The sequence below is a fragment of the Poecilia latipinna genome, unplaced genomic scaffold (assembly GCF_001443285.1).
Source record: "Poecilia latipinna isolate Pla-1442-1.1 unplaced genomic scaffold, P_latipinna-1.0 Scaffold622, whole genome shotgun sequence".
NCBI lineage: Eukaryota > Metazoa > Chordata > Actinopteri > Cyprinodontiformes > Poeciliidae > Poecilia > Poecilia latipinna.
This window is the reverse complement of record NW_015113238.1, coordinates 186,973-214,638: the sequence shown is the minus strand read 5'-3', so window position 1 is coordinate 214,638 and position 27,666 is coordinate 186,973. Positions and strand designations below refer to the sequence as shown.

Below are 27,666 nucleotides of genomic sequence, written 5' to 3'. Positions count from 1 at the left end.
TTTTTAGAGATTGCAGTTTTCACACTGATGTAAACTAATAGTCCATCCCATGAACATGCACCTCTGATAGATGCCTCCTTCTGGCTAAACTGTGTTTTGCACCTCAGTGTGTTTGTATCTTACTATCCCATTATCACCTAATGGTGGTGGGACAAGCTTTTTAAAAACCTTAAGAATAAGACAGACGTGTTGTATAACAGTACGTTATATGAGGGAAATAAATTACTGCATGCTTATAAATTCTAGCTCACTGTGTTTTGAGAAAAGATTGTACATAACAGAAGTTTCCTAAATTGAATTTGATGACGTTTGAAGAAAACTGGTCTCCACTGTATTGTATTGACGAACTACAATTGCTGAGTGTTGTATCTAAAGGCAAGAGGTAGTAAACTGACCTCCTTCAGATCCTCCACAATGAAGGTGAGCTCCTCCACATCCCTCTTGTTGCACTGCTTCCAGGTCTCCTTCTCCTTGCCGCTGGTATCCCAGCTCAGACGCTCAATGATGTAATGTTTTACAGGTGAGCCGCCGTTGTTCTTTGGAGGCTCCCAGCTCAGAGTGACGGTGTTCTTTGTGACTAGGTTTACCTTCAGCTTGGTTGGGGGGTCAGGTGGGTCTGAGGAGGTGTCAAAAGAACAATAAACTTTGTAGACACTATTCTGGAAATATAGTGTTGGATGTGTGCAGCTGGAAAAGTGGGATTGTCCTTACAGATGGGATCTCTGGCTCTGATGGGTTCGGTTGTCTCGGTAAAAGGACCAAATCCCAGTCTGTTTTCTGCTCGAACCCTGAACAGGTAATCCTGACCCTCAAGCAGGCCTGGAACCACAAAGGCCTGGCTAGCACAAGCGGCATTCACCTGGGAGTAAAACAAATAGGCCAAAGTTATCATTCAAGCACAGGAAACATGAAGATGACGAGGCAGAAAATCAACCCACTGCCTTTTTACCTTGGTCCAGGCCTTGTCAATCACAGACTTCTTCTCAATGAAGTAGCTCTTGATCCTCTCTCCTCCGTCAGTGTCAGGGAGCTTCCAGATCAGCCTCATGGTGGAGCGAGTTACATCTGTGACCTTCAGGTCCTTTGGAGGTCCAGGAACATCTTCAAACAAAACCAAAAGCAAAGTCAGACGTCCATAAACATAAAATGAACAATTTCTACAAACCATAAACTCAGGTTAATTCAGACAGAACGTTTCTGCTGATTAAAGGTCCATACCGACGACAATGACTCTGACGTTGACATGTTTCTGTCCAGACTTGTTCTTGGCTGTGATGATGTAACGTCCAGAATGGCTCCTCAAGCTCACAGGGATGTTCACGATTGACGTGGTGTCTGTGGACTCAACCTGGAAACAGTCATAAGCATTTTAATACAAACTCTTATAGGTCTGGATTTGATATGCTTCCTTTCTGAGCCTCGCACACCAAAGAACAATCAACTGTCCTTACCTGAGCCTCAACAGGGATTGTGTGCAGTTTATTCTTTTTCTCGCTCTTGGCTTTGCCTTCGTAGTCCCATGTAACCTTGGGAGCAGGCCGGCCCTTAATGGTTGCAGGAATCCTGATTGGATCTCCAGCACGAATGTTGACTAGCTCCTCAGCCATGACATCAATTGTAATGACAGGAGGAACTGTCATAAAGAGAATACATCAACAGAAGGTCAGAGACAAGTAAACTGGTATCTGTTTGCTGTTTTGACAGTTCGAGGTTCAACATACGTTGGACATCCTCTATCAGAACTTCGCTGGTGCGCGGGCTGGGGTCAGACTCGCCGATGTCGTTGACAGCAATGATCCTGAAGCGGTAGCGTTTCAACTCACGGAGACTGGGCACGGTGAACTCTGTGGTGGGGTGCAGGCTGTCAATGTCGTTGATCTTGTGCCACTCTGACGAGCCTTCATCCTGAATCTGGATAATGTAGCCCTTAATGGGGCTTCCTCCGTCATTCTCCGGTGGCTTCCAGGACAGCGTGACGCTGTGCTTCGTCTTGTCAGCAACCTCAGGAGCAGCGGGCATGCTTGGAGGAGCTGGGAGATGAGAAGAAGTTTGGATTTTTGAATAAACATTTATTTATTAGCTTCGGAAAATGTTCCTGGTGTGATGAACTCACTGATTGGATCAACTGCAAAGGCAGAGTCAGACGGCCCACTGAATGGTCCAGTTCCAGCTGAATTGGAGGCAGCAACCCTGAACTCGTACTCAGTTCCTTCAAACAGTCGAGTCACCTGATTGAAATAGTAATGAATGTGTTTAGTGTTTTTGAAGTTTCATCTATTAAAGTGACCACAATAAAATACCTTTAAGCAACAAACCAACCCCAGGAAGCTCACCTGATACTCCCAACCTTTCGTGCCTCTTTTAGTGACCGGCACCTTGTTAACTTTGGCCCAATAGTCCGTTCCTTTCTCTCTTTTCTCCAGCCAGTAGCCAGTGATCATTGAGCCTCCAGTCTCTCTAGGAGGCTCCCATGTTAGTGTCATGGAGGTCTTGGAGTATTCTGCAATAGTTGGTTTCTGTGGTGGGCCAGGAAGACCAAATGGATCTGTGATAAGGACTTCCTCCGTTGTACACGGGTCAGATATGCCGTACTTGTTTTCGGCTCTGACTTGGAACAGATAGGTCTTGTTGGTCTCCAACTCCCACACCTATAAAAGGAAGAGCGTTAGCCCTCCACTTACAGTCACAAGCGCTTATCATTAATGCTTTTGTTGTGACATACCCCTAATTTCCTTTCAATTACGGCATTGTTGACCACTTCCCACTGCGGCTCAGGTGGAGCCTCTTCTCCCTCTTCTGGCTCAGGCTGGTCTTTACGCACTTCCTTCCTCTGAATAATGTAGTTGGTCAGCTCGCTTCCACCATTATCAACTGGTGGGTCCCAGTTTAAGTAGCAAGACTCGGCCCTGATGTTTGACACAGCCAGATTCCTGGGTGGTGTTGGTCGGTCTGAGGAGAAAACAAGCAGAAAGTCAAAACACTAATCTTAATTAACTTTTTAATTTCTTTAGCAGCATGTTCCCCGCATGTTGCCCACTCACCAAGCACCATGACATAGACGGTGTGTTTGGCGGAGCCCATGTTGTTGGATGCTGACACAGTGTAGCTGCCGCGGTCCCTCCTGTTGGCAGCTGGGATGGATAGTTTGGTCTTGGCATTCAACCTTCCAGTCACCTCTGTTTCCAGAAGCAGTGTCTCTGTCGGCTTGTCGATCAGCACGTCGTCCTTGGACCACTCGATGTTTGGGATGGGGAGTCCAATGATTTCGGCAGGAATTTCAATAGGCTCACCCTTCTTCACAGTAATGCAGTCAGCAGTAAAATGCTTCAGCATGTGGACCTCAGGACCAACTGACAGATTGGGAGAGACACCAAAATTCAGGACATGAGGAAAAACATTACCAGCATACCTACCGGTTTGACTTTGCTTATATAAATATTTCTATGAATACAATGGTGCAATGGAAGTTTTAACGAAATGTGGTCTCACCTTCATCATCTTGAATTACTACAGTCAGTGGAATGGACGGCTCACTCTCTCCAATGAGATTTGCACACTTGATTCTGAACTCATACATCCAAGCCTCCTCCAGGCCTTCAACAGTGAGAGTCATATTGGGGCAGATCTCTGTGTTGCAGGGCTCAAAGGCCTGTTGGTCCTGCCTCTTCTTCTCTACAAAGTACCCTATAATTGGGCTGCCACCATCACTGCGCGGTGGCTTCCAGGCCAGAGTGATGGAGTTTTTGGTCCTCTCTGTGTAGTGGAACTTCTCAGGGTATGATGGTGGACCTGCACGGTCATCAAACCCAGTTATGTTTCAGTTAAAAACTCAACTCTGAATTCTTTCTGTCCTGGCGATAAAAAGCTTTTGAACTTACCCTGTGGATCCACAGCTTTGATGGGTCCCAGCTCAACAGGAACACCCAAACCGTACTTGTTCTTGGCGGTGACACGGAAGAAGTACTCCTGTCCCTCCATGATTCCTACACACTCGCACTTGGACGAAGGAGTTTCAACAGGCTGCCTCCATGTGTGCATCTTAGCATCCCTTCGTTCCACAAGAAAGCCTGTCAGATCGCTGCCTCCGTCATCTTCTGGGTCATCCCAGTTCAGGAAAATCATCTTACGAGTAACAACGACTGGCTTCAAGTCCTTGACAGGACCAGGGACATCTAAAACATTAAATAAAACAAGGCATTAATGTAAAAGTACTGGTAATAATATTATGTTCTTGCAGGTTTGCTGGACTTTTAGTTACCCATCACTTCCACTCTGGTTGATGCAGACTTGGAGCCACTGGGGTTGCAGGCAGAGATCTGGTATTTTCCACAGTCTTGCCTCTGGACATTCTTGATTGAGACAACACTGTCGTTGCCCTCACTAAGGATCTCCACACGGTCTTTATCTGGTTTGCCATCATCCTTTGTCCAGGTGATGGATGGATAGGGTTTACCAGTGACTGTAGCAGGAACACGCAGCGTCTCTCCAGCTCTGATGATGATACCATTCTTGATGGCAAGGTCCATGTCAATTACTGGGACCTCTGTGGAGTGCAACAAGGAAAGGTTAGAATGCTGAAAATACAAATGGTCCAAAAGTAACTAGAAGTTCTCGTTTTAGGCAGACCTGCTGGGTTCCGGACAAAAACAGCGTCTGTGAAACCAGGGGTTCCTTCTCCTGCAGCATTGCAGGCGATGACTCTGACTGTGTACTTCGCTCCCTCACGAACTCCATAGACAGTGAAGTTACGTTGCTTCCAGGCACGTTCTGTTGATCTAGACCAGTCCTTGGTACCAGCCATTGCCTGAGGAACAGACAACCAGTCTAGTCTCAGTTGGGGGTTTTCAGATGATTTACCAGAAAACATGGTATATTCCTGAGCAAAACCATAAACTAAATCTTCTGACCTTATCCACATGGTATCCCAGAATCTCTCCTCCACCATTGTCGGCAGGAGGATCCCACTCTACTTCGATGGAGTGGTCAGTGGTTGCCACCACTCTGGCAATGGGAGGTCCAGGTGGCACTACAAGGTTAGAAGAAATGCCATAAGTTGATTAAAATATCATCTGACTAGCATCTTCTGCTGTGAAGATTTAGATTAGTTTACATACAGATTGGAGCCTGTGCTGTTTTAGGCTCAGAGGGAGGACTGAACTTTCCAGGGCCGGCCTGGTTTTCAGCCGCCACCCTGAAGATGTAAGTGAGTCCCTCCAGGAGACCTTCAACGTTCAGCTCCGTGTCTGGGACGATGTCCCTGGAGATCAGCACAGCAGGAAGGATTGTTTTCATGAGCTTGGAGACGTGCCTCTGTTTGAAATGAGAATCAGATTTCCTCACCTGTTGACACGTGCCCAGTGGGAGCTGTTGATCTCCCTGCGCTCCACCCAGTATCCCAGAATGGGGCTGCCATTGTCCTTTGGTACCTCCCAAGTGACCAGCATGCTGTTGGCTGTGACGTCGTCAATCTGTGGCTTATCTGGAGCCTCAGGAGGTTCTGAGGAAAATTAAATAGAATGTCTTAGTTTTTTTCTACTACTTGTACAGACAAAGCTACTGATAATATTCCCTTATATGTGCATACCGAAAGGATTCTTGGCGATGAGAGGTTTGGAGACGCAGGGTGGACCAGGGCCAAACTTGTTTTCAGCTATGACCCTGAATATATACTCCTTCTTCTCGATGAGTTTGGGCACCAGGTAGCGGCAGCCTCTCAGTGTGCTGGTAACACAACTCCAGCCGAACTCCAGCTTGGAGTTGTCCTTCTTCTCCAGGGTGTAGTTGAGGATCTCACTGCCGCCGTCATCCAGAGGAGGATCCCACTTGCAAATGACTGAGTTCTTCCTCACTTCCTCAAATCTAAAGTTCACAGGAGGACCAGGAGTATCTGCAAGCACAATAGATAAGCTCTTATAGTGTGACCACTCAACTGACTGTCCAAATGTGCGATAACATCAGTGTTCCCTTACCGAGTACGTTGACCTCGCAGGTTGCTGAGGCAATGCCGTGGTCGTTCTCCACCTTCACCATGTAGACCCCATGATCTGGGCGGACTGACTCATTAATGACGATGGAGGACACGCCCCTGTGGCTGTTATTGATGGTCAGGCGTTCATTTATGGTGGGATAGTCAGGCTCCTCCACCACTGGCTCAGCAGCTTCTTCCTCTGGCTTCTTCTCCTCTCCTTCTTTCTTTTCTTCTCCCTCCTTCTCCTCTTTAGTCTCCGCTTCTCCCTCTGGCTTTTTCTCCTCTTCCTTCTTCTCCTCTCCCTCTTTCTTCTCCTCTCCCTCTTTCTTCTCCTCTCCCTCTTTCTTCTCCTCTCCCTCTTTCTTCTCTGGCTTCTTCTTCAGGGGTTTCTCAGGTCTCTTGCGGAGCGGTTCAGGCTGGATCACCTGGTTGTTCCAGTACCAGGTGATCTGAGGGTACGGCGAGCCGGAAATATTGGCGTCCAGGCAGATCTCGCAGCCTCGCTTCACGCTGAGGCCGGACTGCAGGCTACCACTGAGGAAAACCTTTGGAGGATCTGAAACACAAAGTAAAATTAACTTAAACTTGGCTCTAAAACCCAACAGTGGAACGACAGAAGAGGAAAGTGGTACTCAGCAGAACATTGTTGATTTTTTTCCTTCTCCTTACCAACAGCATCAGAGGCTTTAACGAACAATGTGTTGCGTGACGGATCACTGATGCCAGCAGCGTTTTCAGCTTTGACTCTGAACATGTAGTTCTTGCCCTCTGTTAGTCCTCTGACTGTGTAGGACAGGACAGGAACCAGGAAGTCATTGCACCTCTCCCACTTGTCCTCGCCCTTCTGCTGCCTCTCCAGAATGTAGCCCATAATTTTGGCGCCGCCATCATACATAGGAGGCTTCCAGGTCAGGGTTATAGTGCTGGAAGTGGGGTTGTGGGTTTCCACATCCACTGGCGCGTCAGGAGCATCTGGGTCAAGTTAAATTATTAACAGGACATTATTTTGACCACGAAATAGGGAACAAAGTTGTAATATTACCAAAATAAAGTCATAGTTACTAAAATAAAGTGGTAGTATTACCAAAATAGTCAAAATAATAGAAGAACAAAGTTCTAAAAATATGAGAACAAAGCCTATGACAAAATCGCAATAAAACAAGAATAAAGTTCTAATATTACAAGAACAAAGGCATAAAAATACAAGAATTAATTTCTATTATTACAAAACTGACACCATAGTGTAACAAGAATAAAGTCGTAAAAATACGAGAATACACATAAAATAAGATTAAAGTTGTAATATCAGAATAAAGTAATCAAAATTAAGATAATGAAGTAGTAATTTTATTAGAACAGTCAACTTTTTTTCTTGTAATATGCAAGAAATTAAAGTTATCATTTTATTTTCATAAAACTATGACTTTATTGTGCAATTAAATAGTTTTTCTCTTTGCTTGGCCGTAATTCTCCGTTGCATCAGCTAGCATCAGCTAGCATTATTTCAATACACAAAAACCATGAGCAGATTGAGACATACAGCCTACAATAAGTCAATTTTCATGAATAGTATCACAAAGTAAACTATTTTTTATACGTTTTTGGTCCTCTGCAATGACAGGGTTGCGCAGTTCGATGAACTCTCCTCCTCCAATCTTGTTGACGGCCTGGACTCTGAAGTAGTACTCTCCGTTGGGGATGAGGTCTTTCACCATCCAGCTCACCTTGTTCTCTCCAGACATCATGTTGACGTAGGTCCTCCGACCAGCCTCACGCCGCTACAGCCACATGAGCACCATCAGTTTGAGGTATTAAAACTATCAGAAACTTTTTTATTTTAAAGCTGAAAATGAAACGGACCTGAAGGACGTAGTGAAGAATCGGGCTGCCGCCGTCATAGTCTGGAGGATCCCAGGAAACTTTACATGAGCTCTTTGTGATTTCTGATGCAACAATCTCTTTGCAGGGACCAGGAAGACCTGAAGACACAGAGACATGTTGAAGAACTGTTTGTAAGCATTAGAGATGAATGTGTTTTAATGACAGATAAATGGAATGCATGTGATTACCGATCACTTTCACGTTAATGGTTGCACTGGCACTTCCCAGTTTGTTCTCCAGAGTCACTTTATAAACTCCAGCGTCGGGGTGAAGGCTGCTGTCAATCTCCAGGTGACAGGAAGTGTACTCCTTCCTGCTCCGACAAACAAATCAGCCAGAAACAATCAGAATGAGGAGTTATATACATTTCTTTGTGTTTAATCTTTAAGCTCTCAGTCAGGGTTCACACATTTTCCCACGATAAAATTCAAACATTTTTCAAGCATTTTCATTTTCAAACGTTTCCAGCACCACACTTTGGAGATAAAAAGTCATTAAGCTATTAGGAGTAATAAATATTCATTACATTGAAACAATCCAAACAAATGTTAAAGTAAATTATTTTGCTGCTCAAATGAAATGCCTAAACATGATAAAAAAAGTTATAAAATAATCTCTAAATAAATTTTCTCACAAAGTTTTCTGGAATTTAGCGAATGGAAATAATTTAGGTAAATCTAACTAACTTAAAATACGAAAGGTTTAGTCAGATTTAACTTCACAGTGAGAAAAGAGGTGTATTTTTATTAGGTGTTTGAAAATATCTGGTTTCAACTGCACATAATATTTTCAAAATTTAGGCTTTTAATCAAGTGCTAAATTGCACTTTATTACAAAACTGTGCAATTTGAATATCAAGAACTTTCAAGGACTTTATACCTTGAAAACACCTTACTGGACCTCAAGCATTTTCAAGGATTTCAAGCACCAGTACAGACCCTGCTGGTCTGTTGGTTGTGCCTGGACCTTAAACTGTTAGTCGTTGTTCTGACCTGAACAGGAGACGCTCATCAGCCTTCAGCTCCTTGCCGTCTTTGTGCCAGGTGATTTTGGGAGACGGGACGGCTCTGAAGGGAACTGGGATGTGGAGCTTCTCTGTTTCCACCACAACGAGGTCCAGAGTCTGGAACTCCAGTGTTGGGTTACCTGGGACCACGACGAAGAGGAGGATGTTTAATCATGCTTTGGGAGTTTCTATGTTTGCTTAGGAAACAGATGTGGTGTGCTTACAGTCAGAGTCTTTGGCAAAGACATTTTCTGAGATGTCGGAGGGCTCACTCTCTCCTACAGAATTGATGGCCCTCACTCTCAGTATGTACTCCTTCTCAGGGATGATGCCCTCCTCCACTCGGTACTTCAGCTCCTTCACTGGACGGGAGTTGACCCTCATCCACTTCTCGGTTCCGGCCTCGCACATCTCGATGTGATAGCCGCGGATCTGGGAGCCGCCGTCCTGCTGCGGAGGCTTCCAGGCGATGGACAGGAAGTCCCTGCTGGCTCCGGTTACATGCAGCTCGATGGGAGGAGATGGGATTCCTGAAGATAACAAGAAACAGGCTCAGAGCTCAGAACTGAACCTTCAGAGACACATAAAGACAGTTACAAAGTCGGCCTTCTATCACCTGAAGAACATTTCCACGATTAAAGAACTGATGTCCCAGCAAAATGTAGAGAAACTCATCCATGCATTTATCTTCAGTCGCATTGACAAATTGATCAACATATTTGTATATCGATGATTTTGATGATGGCCCGTGACAAAATGTAACCCCTGTTACTTGTTTCTCAACCGGTGACTGTATGATGTTTCTATGATATAAAGCACTCTGAGCTGCCTTATTGCTAAAATGTGCTATAGAAATAAATTTGATTGATTGATTGTGGACTCCAACACATTGGACTCAGGCTGACCTGTTGGATCTTCAATGGTCAGGATCTCGGTAGGTTCACATGGGTGTCCGGCTCCGGCCTCATTCTCAGCCCGGACCTGGAACTGGACTTCTGTTCCCTCAATAACATCCGTTACCCGGTATTTACAGTCTGGACCAGAAGTCTTTCCACATTTCACCCAGCGAGTTCCAAGCTTCTCCTTCTTCTCAATAGAATACCTGGATGGAGCAAATGCCAGAAGATGAACATAATGGGAACAGCATTGAACAGCACTACAGCCTGAATGAGGGCGAGTGAAGAAATATCACCTGAGTATGGGTCTACCACCGTCGTTTTTAGGTGCCTCCCACTCCAGGTCCACATACTTTTTGGTCACGGAGTAGACAGTGAGTGCATAGGGTGGCCCAGGAGTAGCTGCAGCACAAACATGTTTTATTTTCAACCACACAAGATATTTTATGTAGCTATGCTTCCATTACAAAAGCGTGCAAAATTTTGTTGATATTCCGCTAATGTAAAAAAAATACAAAATTTTGAAATTGCAGTATTTCCAAATAATAATAAATATATCAAAAGAGTTTCCAATGGAATTGTTTCCTGATCTGCCACTTACTGAAAGTGTCCTTGGCCAACACGGAGTCCTCCAGCTCGCAGAACGGGCTGACACCCACGGCGTTCTCTGCGGCGACTCTGAACACGTACAGCGCTCCGTCGTTGAGCGGCGCCACGGTGGTCTTCAGCTCCTTCACGGTGGTGTCCACGGCCTGCCAGCCTTTACGCCTGACGTCGCGCTTCTCCACGACGTAGTTGGTGATGCGAGATCCTCCGTCACGCTCCGGAGCCGTCCACTTCAAGTCAGCGCTGCTCCGGCTGATACTCACCACCTCCAACCATCGAGGAGCCGATGGAGGATCTGAGGAGGATGAAACAGAAACGTCTTCAGTTTTATTTACTCAGATGATTATCTACAACGCTGTTTCTATAGATCCATCTTCAAGTTGGGGTTATGATGTTATTCTTACTTAATACTGTAGAACGTACAAATTAACAACACAAAGCCACAAATTGAAATTGTAAAATGATTAGTCCTAGGATCTAAATTATATCTACTTTATTTAAATGATATTTTTACAGCATCCCGTTTTTTTAAATGTGTAACATTTAAAAACAATACCAATTTTTTTTATGAATACGGACGAACTAATACAAACAGCAGGCAAAGAGCTAAGCTGAGTTAAAAAACAAACAGTGGTTTTATTATAAGTTTACTAAATTTATAGTATTTTCTGATAAACAGATATACAATAATGTAAAGGTACATATAAATGAAGTTGAAATCGATTGTGTTTATGAGAAATATTTTGGGATCATTCTAGAAAACAAACTTAGATGAAAGCCTCATATTGAATATATTAGAAAGAAAATTGCAAAAACTATTGGAATATGGTTGAAAATAAAAGATTTAACAAATGTAAACGGCTGACGTGTTAAATACTCTGAGTCTATGAATAGGGTAGGTAAGTAAAAGCCTCGGCTTCAGTTTGTAAGTTATTAGTTTGTAATGTAGCATTTTGTTTTGTTTTTTGTAAGTTGTTAATTTACCAAACTAAAATAAAATGAATCTGAATGTTTGGAAATGCCCTTGTATTATCTGGGATTATCTGGTATCTCCTGAACATTTTGCTCCTTACATTAACTTAGACAAAGGTATTTGCTCTTTCTGAGTGTTAGTTTTTCTTACTCAGCCTCTCCTTGCACAGCACCGGGTCGCTGGGCTCGCTGGGTTCGCTCTCCCCGGCCACGTTAATGGCTCTCACTCTGAACGAATACTCCTGCTTCTCCATCAGGCCCTTCAGGAAGAACTCCAGGAGGCTGATGTTCTCTGCCACACGGATCCAGTCCGTGGTTCCGCTCTTCAACATCTCGATGACGTAGCTGTCGATCTTGGCCCCGCCGTCGTGCTCGGGTTTGGTCCAAGTCAGGAAGCAGGAAGTCTTGGCTACATCCTTCACTGTGGGTTTACCAGGAGGCCAAGGAGGATCTGGAAAAAGAGCCAACATGAAGGATTTAATTTACTTTATAACTTTAAATGATACAACAACCTGTTTCAGATTAAAAACATGTGGTACCAATAGGGTCTTTGATAAGGATTGGATCTGTCTCTTTGCTGGGTTTTCCAGTTCCAGCCAGATTTTCAGCCAGGACTCTGAACTTGTACTTCTTCCTTGTGGGAAGACCTTTCACTCTGCAGGAAAACAGGACGTCGTCAGTAAAATCCCCACCAAAGACGCTCCTGACCAAACACTGAGCTGGCCTGACCTGTAGTTGGTGTCTTTGATGGGCAGCTTGTTGCATCGTATCCACTTGTCATGGTCCGGTTCGTATCTCTCCACCCAGTAGCCTGTGATGGGGCTGCCTCCATCCTCATCCGGCTCGTACCAGTTCAGGGTCACGGCGTCTTTGGCGATGTCTGAAGGCTCCAGTTTGTAGGGAGCTCCAGGGGTGTCTGGGCCAAACAACAGAATCATATTAGACCTCGCAGAACTTTAGCAGAGCTTTCAATTAACTTAAAGGTAACCCACTATGTTTCCATGAACAGATTAGGATAGATCTATGGGCTAAACAAAACATGTTAATTGCACGTTTTGGACAAAATCATTCTTGAGATTTTAGTCTGGTCAGTTCTGCTTATTTTGAGCTCCTTTCAGACTGAGCAGCTTTTGGGCTTCTGTCACTTTTAATCCAAATGCTGACCATGCCCCTCAACTCAACGTTTACATTCATATGTGAAAATGGCTGCAAACAGATGTACGACTATACAACTGTACATCTTAGAAAAGCAGAAGTGGAGCCTCCTGCACAATCACCAAGAATGCAGCAGTGGTAAGTCAACAACAAAACCCTTGTATTTTCCAGCAGCCATTGTACAGCACATAACAGCGGTAAAACCAGCTGACCAAAAGGTCTGGAGCTCATTTTGGGTTGCTAGGTGACGGGCGGAACTCTGCTGGGGTTGTTAGGTAACGAGCTGGGTTAGGAAAGTAAGGGTTACAATGTTACAATCCTGATGATTTGTAACTTACATTCAGAAGGTTTATGAAACGGCTCATTTTATGAAACTTATTGCTAAAAAACGTCTTTTTTAAGCACTTTTGCTGTTTTTAGAAGCAGTATAGACCCAAATAAAAGTACAAAAATGTGCAAAATGTGGATTTTTAAGAATGTTTGCAGGGTCTAACTTAGCTGAAGAAACTTTGTGAAAATGTATTGTTTTTATTTATAAGGTCTAACTGCTTGATGTCGGAGTCGGATCACCTACCAAACGGATATCTGGCGATGATGGGCAGGTGTTCAGCTGGCGGACCGACACCGAACTGGTTCTCAGCAAAGGTTCTGAAGATGTACTCCTTGAACTTGACCAGGCCGACTGCCTTGTATGTGGTCTGTTTGACGGTGGAGGACAGCCGGTGCCAGATCTCGCTGTCGGCAGCTCGGCGCTCCACGATGTAGTTGGTAACTCTGGAGCCGCCGTCGTCGCGTGGCGGGTTCCAGGCCAGGAGGCAGGTTTCGTTGGTGATCTCAGAAATGTCGAAGGCAGCAGGAGGACCAGGTTTGTCTGTTTTACATCAGAAATACTGATTTAATTACAACTTAAACTGAGATAGACATTGTATTTCAGGGTTGCCAGCTCTTCTCACCAAGGATGTTGACATCCACAGTGGCGGTGGCGCGGCCGCTGCTGTTGGTCGCCTCGATGATGTAGGTGGAGCTGTCGTCTCTCTTGGTCTTAGCAATGGTGACGGTGGAGTGTCCCGGCTTGGTGTCGATGGACACCCTGTCGTCTGGCTTCAGAACCAGGTCGGCCTTGGTCCACTTCACTCGGGGCTCAGGCTTTCCCTTCACTTCGGCTGGGAGTTCGATCTTGCTGCCAGCCTTGGCCGTCAGACCGGCCAGAAGCTTGGCATCAAGCTGGATCTCAGGAGCCTCTGAGGATGGAATAACGGTAAAAACTCATCAGAAACTTTTCATTATATCTTAAGCATTTTGATTTTTTCTTAGACTGTGTGTCACTGGGCCTGTCACAATAAATTTTGGTTGATAAATCTGTCCAAGAAATTATTGTAATAAATTATAATATTGTCATTTTTGAGACCATTTTCCACTGATCCTTTATTGTTTTTAGAAAAAGTAACCTTTATAAACAGTGGCTTTTCAATGATAAGTGGAGCATCTATTTAATGATTGTTGTCCAACTGGAAATTATTGAGCTTATTTTAATCTATCATGCAATTTACAGTCCTTTGTTTCACAGAAATAATGGACGCATAAACACAAATAATGCTCTGGAAAAACATTCCTATTTCTATCAGCTTCTCTAGGATTCACAAAACAAAGTGTGATTTATGTCATTAAACTGCAAATTGCAACTGCATTTTAATATATTTGCTAGATATTTATTACTGCTTTTATTGAACAAATTGGAATTCATCATGACAAAGTTACCATGATAAGAAATTTATCGCGATAAATGATAATACAGTAAATGCCACCCTGCACTGATCTCTATCGAGGAGACAGTCCATGTTTTTACCTATCGGATCAACGGCCTGGATTTCGTCTGTGGGCTTGCAGGGCCGGCTGGCTCCGAGTCGGTTCAGAGCTCGGACTCTGTAGGCGTACCACTCGCCCTCGATCAGACCGGTCACCTGGCACTTCAGCTCCGGCACCATGTCTCCGCAGGGCTCCCACTTGTCTGTGCCTCTCTGGCAGCGCTCCACGTTGTAGCCTCGGATGCCGGTGCCACCGTCGTACTTTGGCGGCTCCCAGATGAGGAAGATGCCACTGGCTGACTTGTCTCTCCACTTCAGGTTCTCTGGTGGGTCTGGCACAGCTGGAGAGAGGGAAAAGTGTATGAGTTAGAAAGTTAGAAGATGATCAAAAGGCTTGGAGATGTGGATCGAAATAGTCGATGTATATTTGTGTAATAATTTTGATAATAGTATTTGACTACATGCCATGCTTATTGGTTGTTTTATTTTTGGTGAGTATGATGTCTTTATGATGTAAAGTACTTGCTGATATGTGCTATGCAAATAAAGTTGACTTGTTTTTCTAAGATGTAGATATTAGCCAAAATAGCATCTAAAAGATTATTCATGTCTTTAAAGGTTTAAATGTTAATTGTGCAGTTAGTCTGACTTACTGGCTGGGGAAGAGACGTTGACGGGCTCATCGATGTAGGCCGGCTCTCCTGGGCCGCACTTGTTGCAGGCGGTGACTCTGAACAGATACTCCTTCCCTTCAACCACGTCGGTGACGGTGAACTCCAGATCCTGGATCCCTGTTACAACCTGAAACAGTTTGATTCTGTTACCAGCAAGGCCACAGATCATCTCACTTCTGATTTATTCCTTATCCCGGTTACATGACGATGATTAAGTCCAGACACTGTTGCCTTACCTTCACCCAGGTCTTGCGGGACACGTCCCGTTTTTCCACCTGATAGCCGGTTAGAGGACTTCCTCCATCGTGTTCTGGAGCCTCCCAGCTAAGATGGACGTGCTGCCGGGTCACCTCTAGGACCTTGAAGTCCTTAGGTGCGCTGGGTGCAGCTGGAAACAAAACCATGAGTTAAAGCAACGATTAAAATCCATTTTCCCCCCAGATTTGCAGTATTTTTCCGTACCGATGACGTTGACTTCGATATCTCCAGACACAGAGGTGACGTCGTTCTCCAGGTGGAGGGTGTAGATGCCTTTGTCTGGCCGGACGCTCGGCGTGATCATAAGCTCTGTGAAAGTGGACTTGGTCATCAGGGAGACGCGTTCGTCTGCGGTCGTCACCTCCTTCTCTCCGAAGGTCCACTTGGCGACGGGGGTTGGGTATCCGGCGATGGGAACTCTGATGGTGAGAGGCTGAGGGACGATCACTTCCAGGCCGTCTTTGAAAGCACTCAGGTCAAAGGACGGAGCAACTGGGGAGGCATGATGAGAACAAAGACCTTATTTTAACACCTCATTGTCTCTTACATTAGTGAAAAACTAATTTTTTAATTTTTTGGAGTCACTGCTAATTCGACAAATGTCACGACTCACAATGTGGGTCGTCTGCCAGCAGAGGTCCGATGACGTTTGACGGTTCAGAAACTCCAGCAGCATTTTCAGCAAACACTCTGTAGTTGTACTTGGTTCCATATTTCAGGCCAGACACCTGAAAAACATACAAAGATGTTAGAACTTGAACAGAAATCTGTGATCCTCAGCAAGAGGAATATAGATTTAAAGCAGCAAGAGGTCTTAAGAAACTTTAACTGCTTTCAAGTTGTAGCGCTGCCATACGTATGAGGGGCATTGTAGATAGAAAAAAAGGAATACATTTTGTTAAAGAATTCTGAAATTTTGGGATTCATCTCAGAAATTTTCTAGAAAAAACTTGAAAAAGTCAAAAATTCAAATTTGAATTTGAAAGGGTAAAAATTTACAACTTTTTGAAATTTTTTGAATTTGAAAGGTCAAACATTTCTGATGTCCTTTTCTTTGATGTTGAAACATATAAAGAATGTGATATATAACACAAAATATGGTGAATTTGATGAAATAAGGTGTTTGGTATATCTCTACCAAGATGCAAATTAAAAACTTTAAAATGGAGGAAGGTGTTACTTTTGATTCATTCAAAAAATGGGACAAGTAATTATTTGAGCTACAAATCACCGATTAGATCCAGTCAACTGAAAACTGGTTGACAACAATCTGACTGACTGACTTCTAGTTAGAACGACGTGTTACAGACAGAAAACGGGCCATCTGGGTGTCTGGGTGTCTGTCATCCTGCACCTTGTAGAAGAGGTCTGGGCAAAGGCGGGCGTTGCAGCGGAGCCACTTGTCGGTTCCCTCCTCGCAGCGTTCGATGATGTAGCCGGTGATGATGCTGCCGCCGTTTTTCAGCGGCGTCTCCCAGGTGAGCTGCACTGAGTTCTTGTTCTGGTCCTGCCAGGTCAGGTTCTGAGGTGGACTGGGACGTTCTGCAGAGAGGGAAAAAAAATAACTTCAGACTGAGACTGGGATGATAATTTTGTAGTAAACATAATTTACTCTCCAGTCCTCACCGATTGGATCCATGATCTTAACAGGTCGCGACGCGGCGCTGGGTTTGCCCTCGCCAGCTTTGTTCTCAGCTTTGACTCTGAAGATGTACTCCTTGTTCTCAATGACGTCATTGATGATGGCGCTGAGCTCGCCGGCTTTCGCCACCTGGACAGGCGACCACTTCACCGACGTCCTGTCGCGCAGCTCCACGATGTAGGAGGTGATGGGAGAGCCGCCGTCTGACACTGGAGGGTCCCAGGAGACGGTGCAGCCGAACTTGGTGACGTTTCCAACGTCAACGTTCAGAGGAGGTTCAGGAACGTCTGAAACCAGGAAATGAAATATGGAATGTTTCATATTCCAGCTACCGAAAACATGTTATTGCCAAAAAAATAAAAAATAGCTATGTTGATTTAAAAAGCAGTGGAAACCCAAATGGAAGCATAAAAAACGTGCAAAATGTGTAATTAAATTGTTAATCATCAACAGGAGCAGAAGAATGTATTCAAAGTTAACCCTACCAAACTTGTTCTTTGCTTGCACAGCCTCGTCCGTCTCAACGAAGGGTCCGTTGCCGACCCTGTTTCGGGCGCTGACTCTGAAGAAGTAGAAGGAGTCCTTCTGCAGCCCCGTCACTGTGTATTCAGGGCTCTCTGAGTGGTCGGTGGCCAGAGTCCAGGTCTTACGCTTCACATCGCGCCTCTCAACCACATAGCTGACCACTTTGCTGCCGCCGTCGTTCTCAGGCTCCTCCCACGCCAGGCTGACCTCGCCGTCCGCGGTGTCGACCACCTGAAGGTTCTTCACAGGTCCAGGAACATCTGGAAAGAAGATTCACAACATTTGAAGATGTTACAAACATTATAAACAGCTTGTGCTAACCATATGTTTGGAAAATTATGAACTGGAACTGCCACTCCAACATGTAACCATCTCCAGTTGACTTTAGTCGACATATTTTCTCCACAGGAAGCTCACCGATGACGTCCAGGTTGATGAAAGCTTCTCCCTGTCCGTGTTTGTTCTTGATGACGATCTTGTAGCGGCCTTGGTCTGACTTCTTCGGGTCCTTCAGCCGGTACTCGGTGCGCTCGGCGGAGGTGTAGATGTTGTCTTTGGGCAGACTCTGGTTGTCGTACAGCCACTCGGCCTCGGCCTGAGGGTAGGCGCTGTACGGGACGGCCAAGACGATGGGCTTCCCGGCGTCTGTGACGTAGCTCTGATCGGTGGTCTTTATCTGAGGAACAGCTGGAGGAGGATAAAGGTTAAAAAACTGAACATCTTTTTCTCTTTTCAATGAAGCCACTAGCAACTGCTGAAAGACCAGCTCCTGCACACTGTGGAAGGATTTATAAATGTAGAAATATTTAAAGTTCAGCAGACTGGCGCTAACGTAAAGGTTGTTCATCAATCTTTCTCCAGTGAACTGGACGCTCACCTGCCAGCTCCAGCTTGGCCTTGGCGTCCTTGTCCTTGACGATGACCCTGTACAGTCCCTGGTCTCTGGGTCGGATCTCGCAGACCTGCAGCCGGTGCAGCTTCCCCTCGCTCATCATCTGGAACTTGTCTCCCTGGACGACGGTCATGTTGTTGCGCAGCCATTTCACCTCCACCCGGTCCTTGTTGAGCTCCACCTCAAACACGATGTCCGAGCCCGGAGGCTCAAACACGTCCTGCGGAGGTCTGATGATCTCCACTGGAATCTCTGTGGGAAACACAATCAGTCATGAAGATTAGTACCAAGTATTACCACGTAGTTTTTGTCTAGTTTCCAGTGCAAACATCTAAGTACACTTGAAATAAAACAAAACCAGCCTAGAAGTACCTTTCAACCAGACATAGGAGCTTATATTTGTTTCACATGTAGATTATTTCACTTATAACATGGGAAAATATTTTGTTATAAGTGCAATAACCTGCCAGAGAAACTAGTATTTTTTAATCAATATTAAAGAATTATTCTCTTAAAACAAGCTCCTTTATCTTCATGAAAATATACTTGTAAATAATTTTTGTTTTATTTCAAGTGAACTAAGACATTTGCCCCAGAAAATAGACAAAAAAACCCAAATAGTAAGATTTAGTGTTTTTGCGGTGCAGGTTCCTCTGAGGTCTTTCTGAGAAAACAAACCTTCAACAAAGAGCCTGGCTCTGGACCTCTTATCGTCGACTCCACAGGCGTATTCACACTCGTCATCCGGCCTGCACTCCTTGATCCGCAGTGTGCAGAACTTTCCGTCTTTCACAAACGTGTATCTGAAAAAGCAGTAACAGTCGTATCTACAGGAATCCTTCTCACTCCCTAAAACATTTAAATTCAACAAGAAAACTCCTGATTGCTCTGAAGAAAATGTTTTATCATCCAAATTAAATGCAACGTGGCACTAGGAACATGTGTAATCGAGATATTATAGATTTATGCAACGTTTTCCACCATCAGAGACACTGAAATTTATAATGATGACTAGAATAATTTTACCCATGTAGGTATTTTGGGTGTATTAAATAAAAAAAAGTTGTTTTTAACTTTTTGGCTGCTTATAGGTAGGCTAAGCTCACGTCTATACCAGTGTAATATGGCCGTTGTAGATATAAAAAAAGGAGTAAACTCAAAATTTTTTGAGTTATTTATTTCTTTTAGGAAACTTTTGACTTTTCAAATTGGGAAATTTCCATTTTCTGGGGTGGAATTAAGGGGTTTTATTGTCATCCATTGTTATGGAGGTGAACTGCTCAATATAGCACAGCATTGATTCTCGGCCATATCGCCAAGCCCTATTGTTCATATTATTGGTGTTAGCTTTAGCATTTCCATAAAATCTGGAGTGAGAGGTGTGTGCATCAGGAACAGGTAGAGTCCACCTATATATATATATATATATATATATATATATATATATATATATATATATATATGACAGTCTACCAAACATTCCTTTAATAATGTAACATTCCACTGTTATCGCAGTGAATTGTTGCCTGTGTTTTCTAATAAACCAATCTTGAGCTAAGTCGCCGCCGCTGTTCCATGGTCCCTCTCTGTTCTCCCGTCCGTTCCGGTACCACTTGACCTCGGCCTTCTCCTTGGTCAGCTCGCATGTGAACTCGGCATCGTCGAACTCGGTGATGGTCTGGTCTTTGAGCTGCGCACTGAAGTCGGTCGGCGCCTCGCTGATGATCAGCTCCGCGGTGGCCTTGTTGTCCCCGGCGACCACCGTGTACTCGCCCTCGTCGGCCAGCGTGCAGTCCTTGATGGTGAGCGTGTGCTTTTCTTTGTCGACCCTGTAGACGATGCGCTTGCTGAAGGTGATCTCCTGGCCGGCCTTCATCCACTTCACTGTGGCGTTGGGTCTGTTGGTCTTGCAGGAGAAGCTGATGGTCTTCTTCTCCTGAGTGTCGATGTCCTCCGGAGGAACCATGATCCTCAGACTCTCCTCTGGAAAACACACAGTTTACAGTTACTCATCCCAGTTTGACATCAATCTCATGACAAATCAGTCCAATAAATGCAATACTGAGAATTTAGAGTATTTTTGTCTCGTCTCGATTATCAGTTGTCCTGATTTTTTTTTTGTTGGTTTTAGTCATACTGAATCAATCAAAAGTTGTATAACAAAGCTTCACTGCCACCTAGTGGACATTGTTCCACATGTTTGTAAAATAAATAAAGTTCCAAGAATAAAGCCATAATATTATGAGAATAAACTCAAAGTAATACAAGAAAAAAGCTGTACTAAATTGAAAATAGAGTAATATTAATATGAGAATAAAATCGTTTAATTATGAGGATAGTCAACATAGTATAAGAATAAAGTTGTACAACAATGAAGTCAAAATATTACAAGAATAAAGTCACAATGTTACGAGATTAAAGTTGAAATAATACAAAACCAACATTGTAATAAGATGAGAAAAAAGTCATAATATTTTGAAAATAGTCACTACTATGAGAATAAAGAATAAACTACAAGAATAGTCAAAACAATATAAGAATAAAGTCATACTATGAGAACTAAGTTGCTTATAAGACAAGATGAGAATAAAGTCATAATATTACTAATCAAACTCGTGTCGGTGGAGGTAAAGCACCAACCTCTGACGGAGAGTTTGCCGGAGCTCTTGGCCTGTTCTCCTCTCTGATTGGTCAGCGTGATGCTGTAGTCGGCTTCGTCTCCCTTCCGAGCATCTTTGATCCTCAGCGAGAAGACGTTGTCTCTCTGAACCATCACGTACTTGCCGCTCTCAAACAGAGTCTCGTCGTTCTTCAGCCACTTGGCCTTGGCTCCCTCGATGTTCACCTCACAGTTCAGGACGATCTCCTGGCCTTCTTTGACCTCCGTGTCTTTCAGAGGGGTGATGACCTTCAGTTTCTCTGCAGGGAAGAGCGAACGTTGACGACATGGACCGAGGTTCTTGCAGCGGCTCGTTTGTTCAGTGGGCGGAGCTTACTTACCGCTCACAGTCAGGTCAGCGCTGGCTCTCGTCTCTCCGATCACCACAATGTATCCGCCCTCGTCTTTGAGCTCGGCCGCCTTGATGACCAGACTGCGCTTCTTGCCGTCACTCACCAACTCGTACTTGTCTCCTGACTCCAGCTCCTTGCCGTCCTTCATCCACTTGACACTGAAGGTTTCCTTGGAGACGGTGCAGGTGAACTCTGCCCTATTACCCTCCACCACCTCCTGGTTCTGAGGTCTGGACAGGAATTCAGCAGCCAGTTCTGCAGGACAGAAACACCAGATTGATTTTATTATGTGGTATTTTATGAAGCTTCTTGCTCATTTACTGCTGTTTATGTTTGTTTTTTATAAATAAGCTTTGGAGCAAAAACATCAGGAATCACTTTACCTAAAGAGCAAGGATTTCTTTGTGTTCTTGTGTATGAGTAACTTCTATGTGGGGTTCCCCAAGGCTCAATCATGGGGCCCCTCCTATTCTATATCTACATGCTTCCACCAGCTCGGTTATAACAATAAATGACACACAGCTCTACATTATGATGCCACCAGGTGACTCTGAACCCATCCAAGGACTCAATAGTTAAAAGTGTGGATGTGCCACAACTTTCTCCAGTTGAACAGAAACAAAACTCCAGAAACATTTAGGAATAATTTGATGTGTATTTGACAATGGCGTTTGACAAAATCTAATGTTTATTACTGTTTGCTAATTGATTACTTTGTTTATATTTTATTGCCTTGTTGCTGAAATGTGGTAAACAACTAAACATGACTTTTTTCCAGTCTTTACCGTTGATCTTGAGGTTCCCGGAGGTTTTGGTGCCGGTGCTCAGCCTGCAGCTGTATTCTCCGGCGTCGTCTGTCTTCAGGTCCTTGATGAGGAGAATCCTCTTCTTGCCATCGACGATGTGTTCGTAGCGGCCGCCGTCTGGCAGCTCCTTGTCGCCTTTGTACCAGGTGACGTCAGCGTTGGGCTTGGAGACCTCACAGATCAGCCTCACGCTGTCCGTCTCCGTTCCCTCGACGTTCGGCAGGTTCTTAGTGAAAGTAGTTTCTTCCTCTGCAGCGACAGGAAAAGATTAAGCAGAGAAACGTTCAGTTATCAATGAACCGAGAACGTCTTGATATGTGGTTTGTCAAAATTTAGAAAATCTTTTAGTCTACAAATTTAAATTATAGCAAAAGAATGAAAAACCTTAAAAAAAACCTATTAACATCTGGTGGCACCAACTGATTTATATCAATATCACAATTTAGCATTTCTTTAAAACACACAAATTTTTAAAATAAGAAATAAAAAAGGAAGAAAAGCTCAATGTGACTGAACTGGATAGATTAGCAATACTAAGCAATGCTCTGTTAAATCTCTTTTTATTATCTTTATTTGTTTATTTTATTAATTTGCATTAACTAATTAAAATAGATGCATATTTAAACATAAAACATGCAATGTATAATAATAACTCTACTAAGTAAATATATATCATTATACCTTCATAGACTATTTTAGACTTTTGGAGATTTTCAGTTTCAAAAGTCAAAAAATTTAAAGTTTTTCAAGAAAATTTCTGTGATTATTGGCAGATTTAAAAAAAAAATCTACAACAGCCACTAGGTGTCCCACTGGAGCAACAGTAGATCAACAGAAATATGAGTAAAACTGAGCACAACTGAACATTTTTTAAATCAGGAACATCAGAACCATCTCTACTCTGGTGTCAGTCCACTTTATATGATCTCCTGTTTTTCTTCCCAACTGGAGAAAACCTGATCTGTGTTTTTCTTTTCTTACCGACGACGGTGAGCATGCCGGAGGATTTGGAGGTCTGTGCGTCACATTCGTATTCAGCTTCATCATCAAATGCGGCCTTGTGGATGAGAAGGATGTGTTGACGGCCTTGTGCAATAATTTCATACTTCTTTCCTTTTCTGATTTCAGTTCCATCCTTCAACCAGGTGATCTGTGGAGAAAGCAGGAAGAAGATGATTTACTCAGACAGGAGGACTGGGTTTAGATTCTGATGAACACATAAAAGGAAAAGTGCTTTTCTTACTTTAGCATCCTCTCTGGAGACTTCACACTCAAACCTGGCAGTTTCCTTCTCCCGAACCTCAACATCATGGAGAGGCTTGGAGAACTCGACACGGGCAGCTGTCCACACAAAACGAGATCCACACAGTTACTTTAACAGATCATTTGAATTTTTGGTTCTTTAACGAAGTGGAGCTCAAACAGGGCTGGTGTGAATTCACCCCTAGGGTTTCCTAACTCCAATTATTTGTTTTAATTAAGGAAGATGCCTTTCATAACTAATGTAGGCAATAAAATGTTTATTTTTTTTAATCTAAAAATGAAATGCAATTACTTATTTGCATATTTTCATGTATTTCTAATATTTTATAAAAAGCTTCGATGACAAATCTGCAGAATGAGCCAATTTTTTAATGTGATTAATCGTCAGAATAATCAATAACTAAAATAATAATTATTTCATCTTTGCATGAGTTTTCCAAGTAGTTAAGTTTCTCTTATTGCATTTAAAATAATATTTTTCATGTCTACCTATAATTTCCCCTTTCAGCTGTACTCACTTTCCACCGTGAGGAAGCAGGACGTTTTGAAGTCTTTGGCGTCGCAGGTGTAGGTCTTTGAGTCGTCCAGCGTGCATTCGTGGATGACCAGCGTTCTCTTGCAGCCCTCAGCCAGGATGTCATACTTCTTCGTCTTGCGGATCTCCTGGTCGTCCCTGAGCCATTGGACTTCTCCGTTTGCTCTGGAAACTTCACACTCGAGCGTGGCGGTGGTTTTCTCCTCCACCGTTTGGTCCTGCAGAGGTCTGGTGAACTCTACAGGCGGCTCTGGATGCACAAACACAAAGGGCAACGGTTCAGTTTCCATTTACCTACTTTACGCATTTTACATGCAGGGCTTGTAGATTGGTCCCACAGTAAAATTAAAAAAACTTTTCAAGTTTCAGTTCACTATTATTACTGTTATCAGTAATGTTGTGACAGCATTGTGGATTCTACGAAGAGGCACATTAAACTAATATATAACAAAAAATTTAAATTTTGTTGTTTCAAGTAAAACAAATATAAACCAACCTTTATTTCAGTTACAGATCAAATAAGTCATCGAGAAATTAGGAATAATAAGCACTCATGACATTTAAACAATCAAAACTATTTGTGTTAAAGTAAATGTTCTTCCTGCTCAAAATATACAAAGTTACAAAAACATAAAAAATAAATATTCTTGCTAGAAATAATTTTAGTAATTCTAAATGACCTAAAACAAGAAAAGTTTAGTCTGATTTAACTTCAGACAGTGAGAAAAAAATGTCTGTCTTTTTATTAGGTGTACACACTCTAGGTTTCAACTGTGAATAATGTTTCCAACTCTAAATTGTGTAAAGGTAAATGACCTTCCTGCTCAAAGTAAATACTTAAAAATAATATACAAAGAAATGTTCATGTTACATTTTCTGGCATTTATCAAACAGAGACAATTTTGCAAATTCTAACTGACCTACAACAATAAAAGTTTAGTCTGATTTAGCTTGTGATAGTGAGAAAAATTATTAAGATTTTGAAAATATCTGGTTTCAACTGTAAATAACACTTCTGTAAATTTAGGTTTTTAATCAAATGTCATATTGCATTTTAATACAAAACTGTGCATTTTTAAGGATTTTCCAAAATATGAAAACATGTAATTGAAATTCAAGCTGTTTGATGTTAACCTTTCTGTTCCGTTACCATAGCTACCTCAACAAGACAGTCACCAAAATAAAAGCATACGACCTCAGCAGTAGTTACAATAACAGCGTGTATTCTACCGTTTCAACTGAGTAAATCTGGTCTTTAAACCAGGTGTCTCCAGTAGAGTCACTGAGTCGGATCCTTACCTTTGACAGACAGGGTGGCTTCAGTCTCAAAGTCTTTGGCGGTGAGTTTGACTCGTCCAGCTTCACTCAGTTGGACGTCTCTCACCGTGACGCTGTAGGTTTTCCCTTCATCCTTGAACACAACCTGAAGGTTCAACAAAGTCAGTTACCACAAGATTTACTTTACAAGAGGTATTTATATGTGCAACTTTTTAGTTTATTTTTTTTATTATTGCTTAAGGAACTTATGGGGTATTGAGGCCCTGAGCTGTGCCTGTCAGGTTAGCTAGAGAAGGAAACTCGCCAATTAGTCACTCCCCTCAGATAATCTCATGCTGAGTATCATCATCTATTTAAGTATTGCTTAACTTAATAAGTCTACAGGTTGAACTACATCAAAACCAGCTAACAAGGTTATAATTTAAACTACTAAACAGCTGCAGAACAGGCCTGCCACACTAGCTGAGTTTCCGTTAACCATATGATTGCTCCAACTGGAATTAAGAAAATAAATTTGCTTAATGGAAACATACCAATTTCAGAACAAACTCACATTTTTCTATAAAAATAAATCTGTGCTAGAATGAGGTGTTTTTATGGCTATATCAACATTTGTGTATTTTGCACAAAACTTCTCTTTTGTATAGTTGCTGGTTGACAAACAACAAAAGGAAGTATTATCGCCACCAACTGGTAAGGAGTTTGGACCGTATTCACACAAAACTGCAATGAAAACATTTTTCTCATCACACGGGTCGTGATCAACAACTGGATGTTACTACTGGCGGAAAAGACGAAGAAGACGACAGGAAGTGATAGGAGGAGGATGGACCTCATCTGAACAAACTTATTCACATGTGATTGTGGTTCTTATTTAAAGGAAATACTGCAATTGCAGTCTTTTTGTGTGTTTTTTCCGACAGATGAATCTTGACATGGTTTTGTGAACATTTTTAATGGAAATGCAGGATAACAAGATTTGCCCTGAGTGTTGTTTGGCTAGACAGGTTCTCCCATCTTTCTTTCTTCCATCTTTTCAGATTTTGATGGCTACACCATATCAGAACCTCCTACTTCATTATATTGATCATTTACTCTGGCCTGAACATTTTCTCTATGAGCTGCTCATACATGGCCTGACCACAGAGTCCTAACAGCTAAAACTGAGAAGCACAGCTGCAGGACCTCTAACTCCTGATGACTGATTTTACCACACAATTCCTGCTTGTATGTGATGCAGGACCTGTCCGAGCACAAAGCTGTATAACTCACAGAGGGGGATTATACAAGTCGTAGATTAGGGAGAATAGTTGAAATATGTGTTTAAAGCAGCAGTTTGGGGGAAGATCAGGACAGTGAAGCTCACTCTATTATTTAATGGAGGCTATAGCTTTTCTTACACCTTGAAGAGTCATTTTAAATCCTAACAATGCATTTTAATGGAAAATAAAAGTAAGGGAAGCGTCATGAATTCTGAATACTGGTTAAGCTCAACACATTAAATGCTGTTTCTATGGAAGAGGATTAGTGCCACTGCAAAAAAAAAAAAATAAATAAAAATCTGACTTTAATCTCAGAATTCTCATTTTTCTCAAAATTAGGATTTTAATCTTAGAGTTCTGAAATTTTTTCCCCTAAGAACTCTAAACTTTCTTCCTCAGAATTTTGACTTTTTTTTTTTGTGGCAGAATTCAGACTTTTTTTCTATAAATTGCAAATTTAAACTCAGAATTCTAACATATTTTTGAGGTTGTTTTTTTTTTTTTTTTTCAAAATTGCAACTTTAATATAAAAATTCTGACCTTTTTTCTCTCATAATTCAGACATTTTTCCATTAGTCTGATTGTTTTGCCTCAGAATTTTGACTTTTTCCAGACTTTTTTCCCCAGTGTCCTACTCCCCTTCCGCATGTTGCACAGAGGGATTGGGTTTCCTAAGAAGGTCTCAAGTTGCCTTATATTATCAAATTAATACATCTTTATGACAGGAAAGCCTTTCTGGGCCCAGCAGAACCAACGAGAGATTTTCCCAGAGATGTAAAGTTGAAGCTAACAAATATCTACAGTTCCCACCTGCCCTGTGCTGCAGCCTCTGCCGGCTGTTAAAAATAAACCCACAGAAGCGCTTGCAGGGCAGAAAACACCCCCTGCTTGCGTTATCTCAAAACGAGGATCGAATGCTCAGCTGGAATCCCGAACCTCCACCTGCAGGACCTTATATGAACAGGCAGTCGCAGCACAGGAAGCTGAAGGGAAACACAGGGGCCTGATTCTGGACCAAAGCCAGCACCTGGGCTGGACAGGAAGTGGACAAACAGGTGTGTCAGGTGTGACGGGACTCACTCTCTCGCTTGGCTCCAGCTTCGTCTCGCCCAGGTACCAATCGACGGGGATGTCTTCATAGGACAGCTCGCACTGGAAGGTGGCGGTCTCTCCGGCAGTCACTGTGATGTTCTTCAGGGGCCTCACCAGGGAGATCACCCGGCCTTTGGG

The 27,666-nt window shown here is 43.0% G+C and overlaps 1 protein-coding gene across 18 annotated transcripts in view; it reads right to left on the bottom strand.

Annotated features, from left to right (window-relative positions):
• ttn.2 (titin, tandem duplicate 2) overlaps positions 1-27,666 on the bottom strand; it is a 208,919-nt gene that overhangs the window by 75,466 nt on the left and 105,787 nt on the right. For all 18 annotated transcript variants that reach the window (XM_015043229.1, XM_015043240.1, XM_015043237.1 and 15 more), the window contains 53 exons: positions 27,517-27,659; positions 25,196-25,319; positions 23,880-24,146; positions 23,342-23,439; positions 23,080-23,248; positions 22,078-22,347; positions 21,281-21,547; positions 20,921-21,199; positions 19,857-20,263; positions 18,959-19,085; positions 18,266-18,532; positions 17,806-18,075; positions 17,349-17,648; positions 16,848-17,150; positions 16,576-16,763; positions 15,835-15,949; positions 15,426-15,713; positions 15,200-15,351; positions 14,943-15,090; positions 14,331-14,630; positions 13,438-13,725; positions 13,059-13,355; positions 12,059-12,245; positions 11,869-11,984; positions 11,481-11,780; positions 10,353-10,652; positions 10,048-10,153; positions 9,761-9,957; positions 9,080-9,385; positions 8,842-8,995; positions 8,038-8,162; positions 7,829-7,947; positions 7,566-7,746; positions 6,638-6,940; positions 5,970-6,524; positions 5,585-5,887; positions 5,341-5,497; positions 5,115-5,257; positions 4,908-5,026; positions 4,627-4,804; positions 4,259-4,543; positions 3,879-4,172; positions 3,490-3,789; positions 3,042-3,350; positions 2,723-2,949; positions 2,334-2,648; positions 2,114-2,228; positions 1,722-2,030; positions 1,452-1,633; positions 1,219-1,348; positions 950-1,101; positions 712-859; positions 396-616 (listed from right to left, as the gene is read on the bottom strand). In XM_015043229.1, the coding sequence (XP_014898715.1) occupies positions 396-616; positions 712-859; positions 950-1,101; positions 1,219-1,348; positions 1,452-1,633; positions 1,722-2,030; positions 2,114-2,228; positions 2,334-2,648; positions 2,723-2,949; positions 3,042-3,350; positions 3,490-3,789; positions 3,879-4,172; positions 4,259-4,543; positions 4,627-4,804; positions 4,908-5,026; positions 5,115-5,257; positions 5,341-5,497; positions 5,585-5,887; positions 5,970-6,524; positions 6,638-6,940; positions 7,566-7,746; positions 7,829-7,947; positions 8,038-8,162; positions 8,842-8,995; positions 9,080-9,385; positions 9,761-9,957; positions 10,048-10,153; positions 10,353-10,652; positions 11,481-11,780; positions 11,869-11,984; positions 12,059-12,245; positions 13,059-13,355; positions 13,438-13,725; positions 14,331-14,630; positions 14,943-15,090; positions 15,200-15,351; positions 15,426-15,713; positions 15,835-15,949; positions 16,576-16,763; positions 16,848-17,150; positions 17,349-17,648; positions 17,806-18,075; positions 18,266-18,532; positions 18,959-19,085; positions 19,857-20,263; positions 20,921-21,199; positions 21,281-21,547; positions 22,078-22,347; positions 23,080-23,248; positions 23,342-23,439; positions 23,880-24,146; positions 25,196-25,319; positions 27,517-27,659 (11,903 nt within the window). The remainder of the gene's footprint in view (positions 1-395; positions 617-711; positions 860-949; positions 1,102-1,218; positions 1,349-1,451; positions 1,634-1,721; positions 2,031-2,113; positions 2,229-2,333; positions 2,649-2,722; positions 2,950-3,041; positions 3,351-3,489; positions 3,790-3,878; positions 4,173-4,258; positions 4,544-4,626; positions 4,805-4,907; positions 5,027-5,114; positions 5,258-5,340; positions 5,498-5,584; positions 5,888-5,969; positions 6,525-6,637; positions 6,941-7,565; positions 7,747-7,828; positions 7,948-8,037; positions 8,163-8,841; positions 8,996-9,079; positions 9,386-9,760; positions 9,958-10,047; positions 10,154-10,352; positions 10,653-11,480; positions 11,781-11,868; positions 11,985-12,058; positions 12,246-13,058; positions 13,356-13,437; positions 13,726-14,330; positions 14,631-14,942; positions 15,091-15,199; positions 15,352-15,425; positions 15,714-15,834; positions 15,950-16,575; positions 16,764-16,847; positions 17,151-17,348; positions 17,649-17,805; positions 18,076-18,265; positions 18,533-18,958; positions 19,086-19,856; positions 20,264-20,920; positions 21,200-21,280; positions 21,548-22,077; positions 22,348-23,079; positions 23,249-23,341; positions 23,440-23,879; positions 24,147-25,195; positions 25,320-27,516; positions 27,660-27,666) is intronic.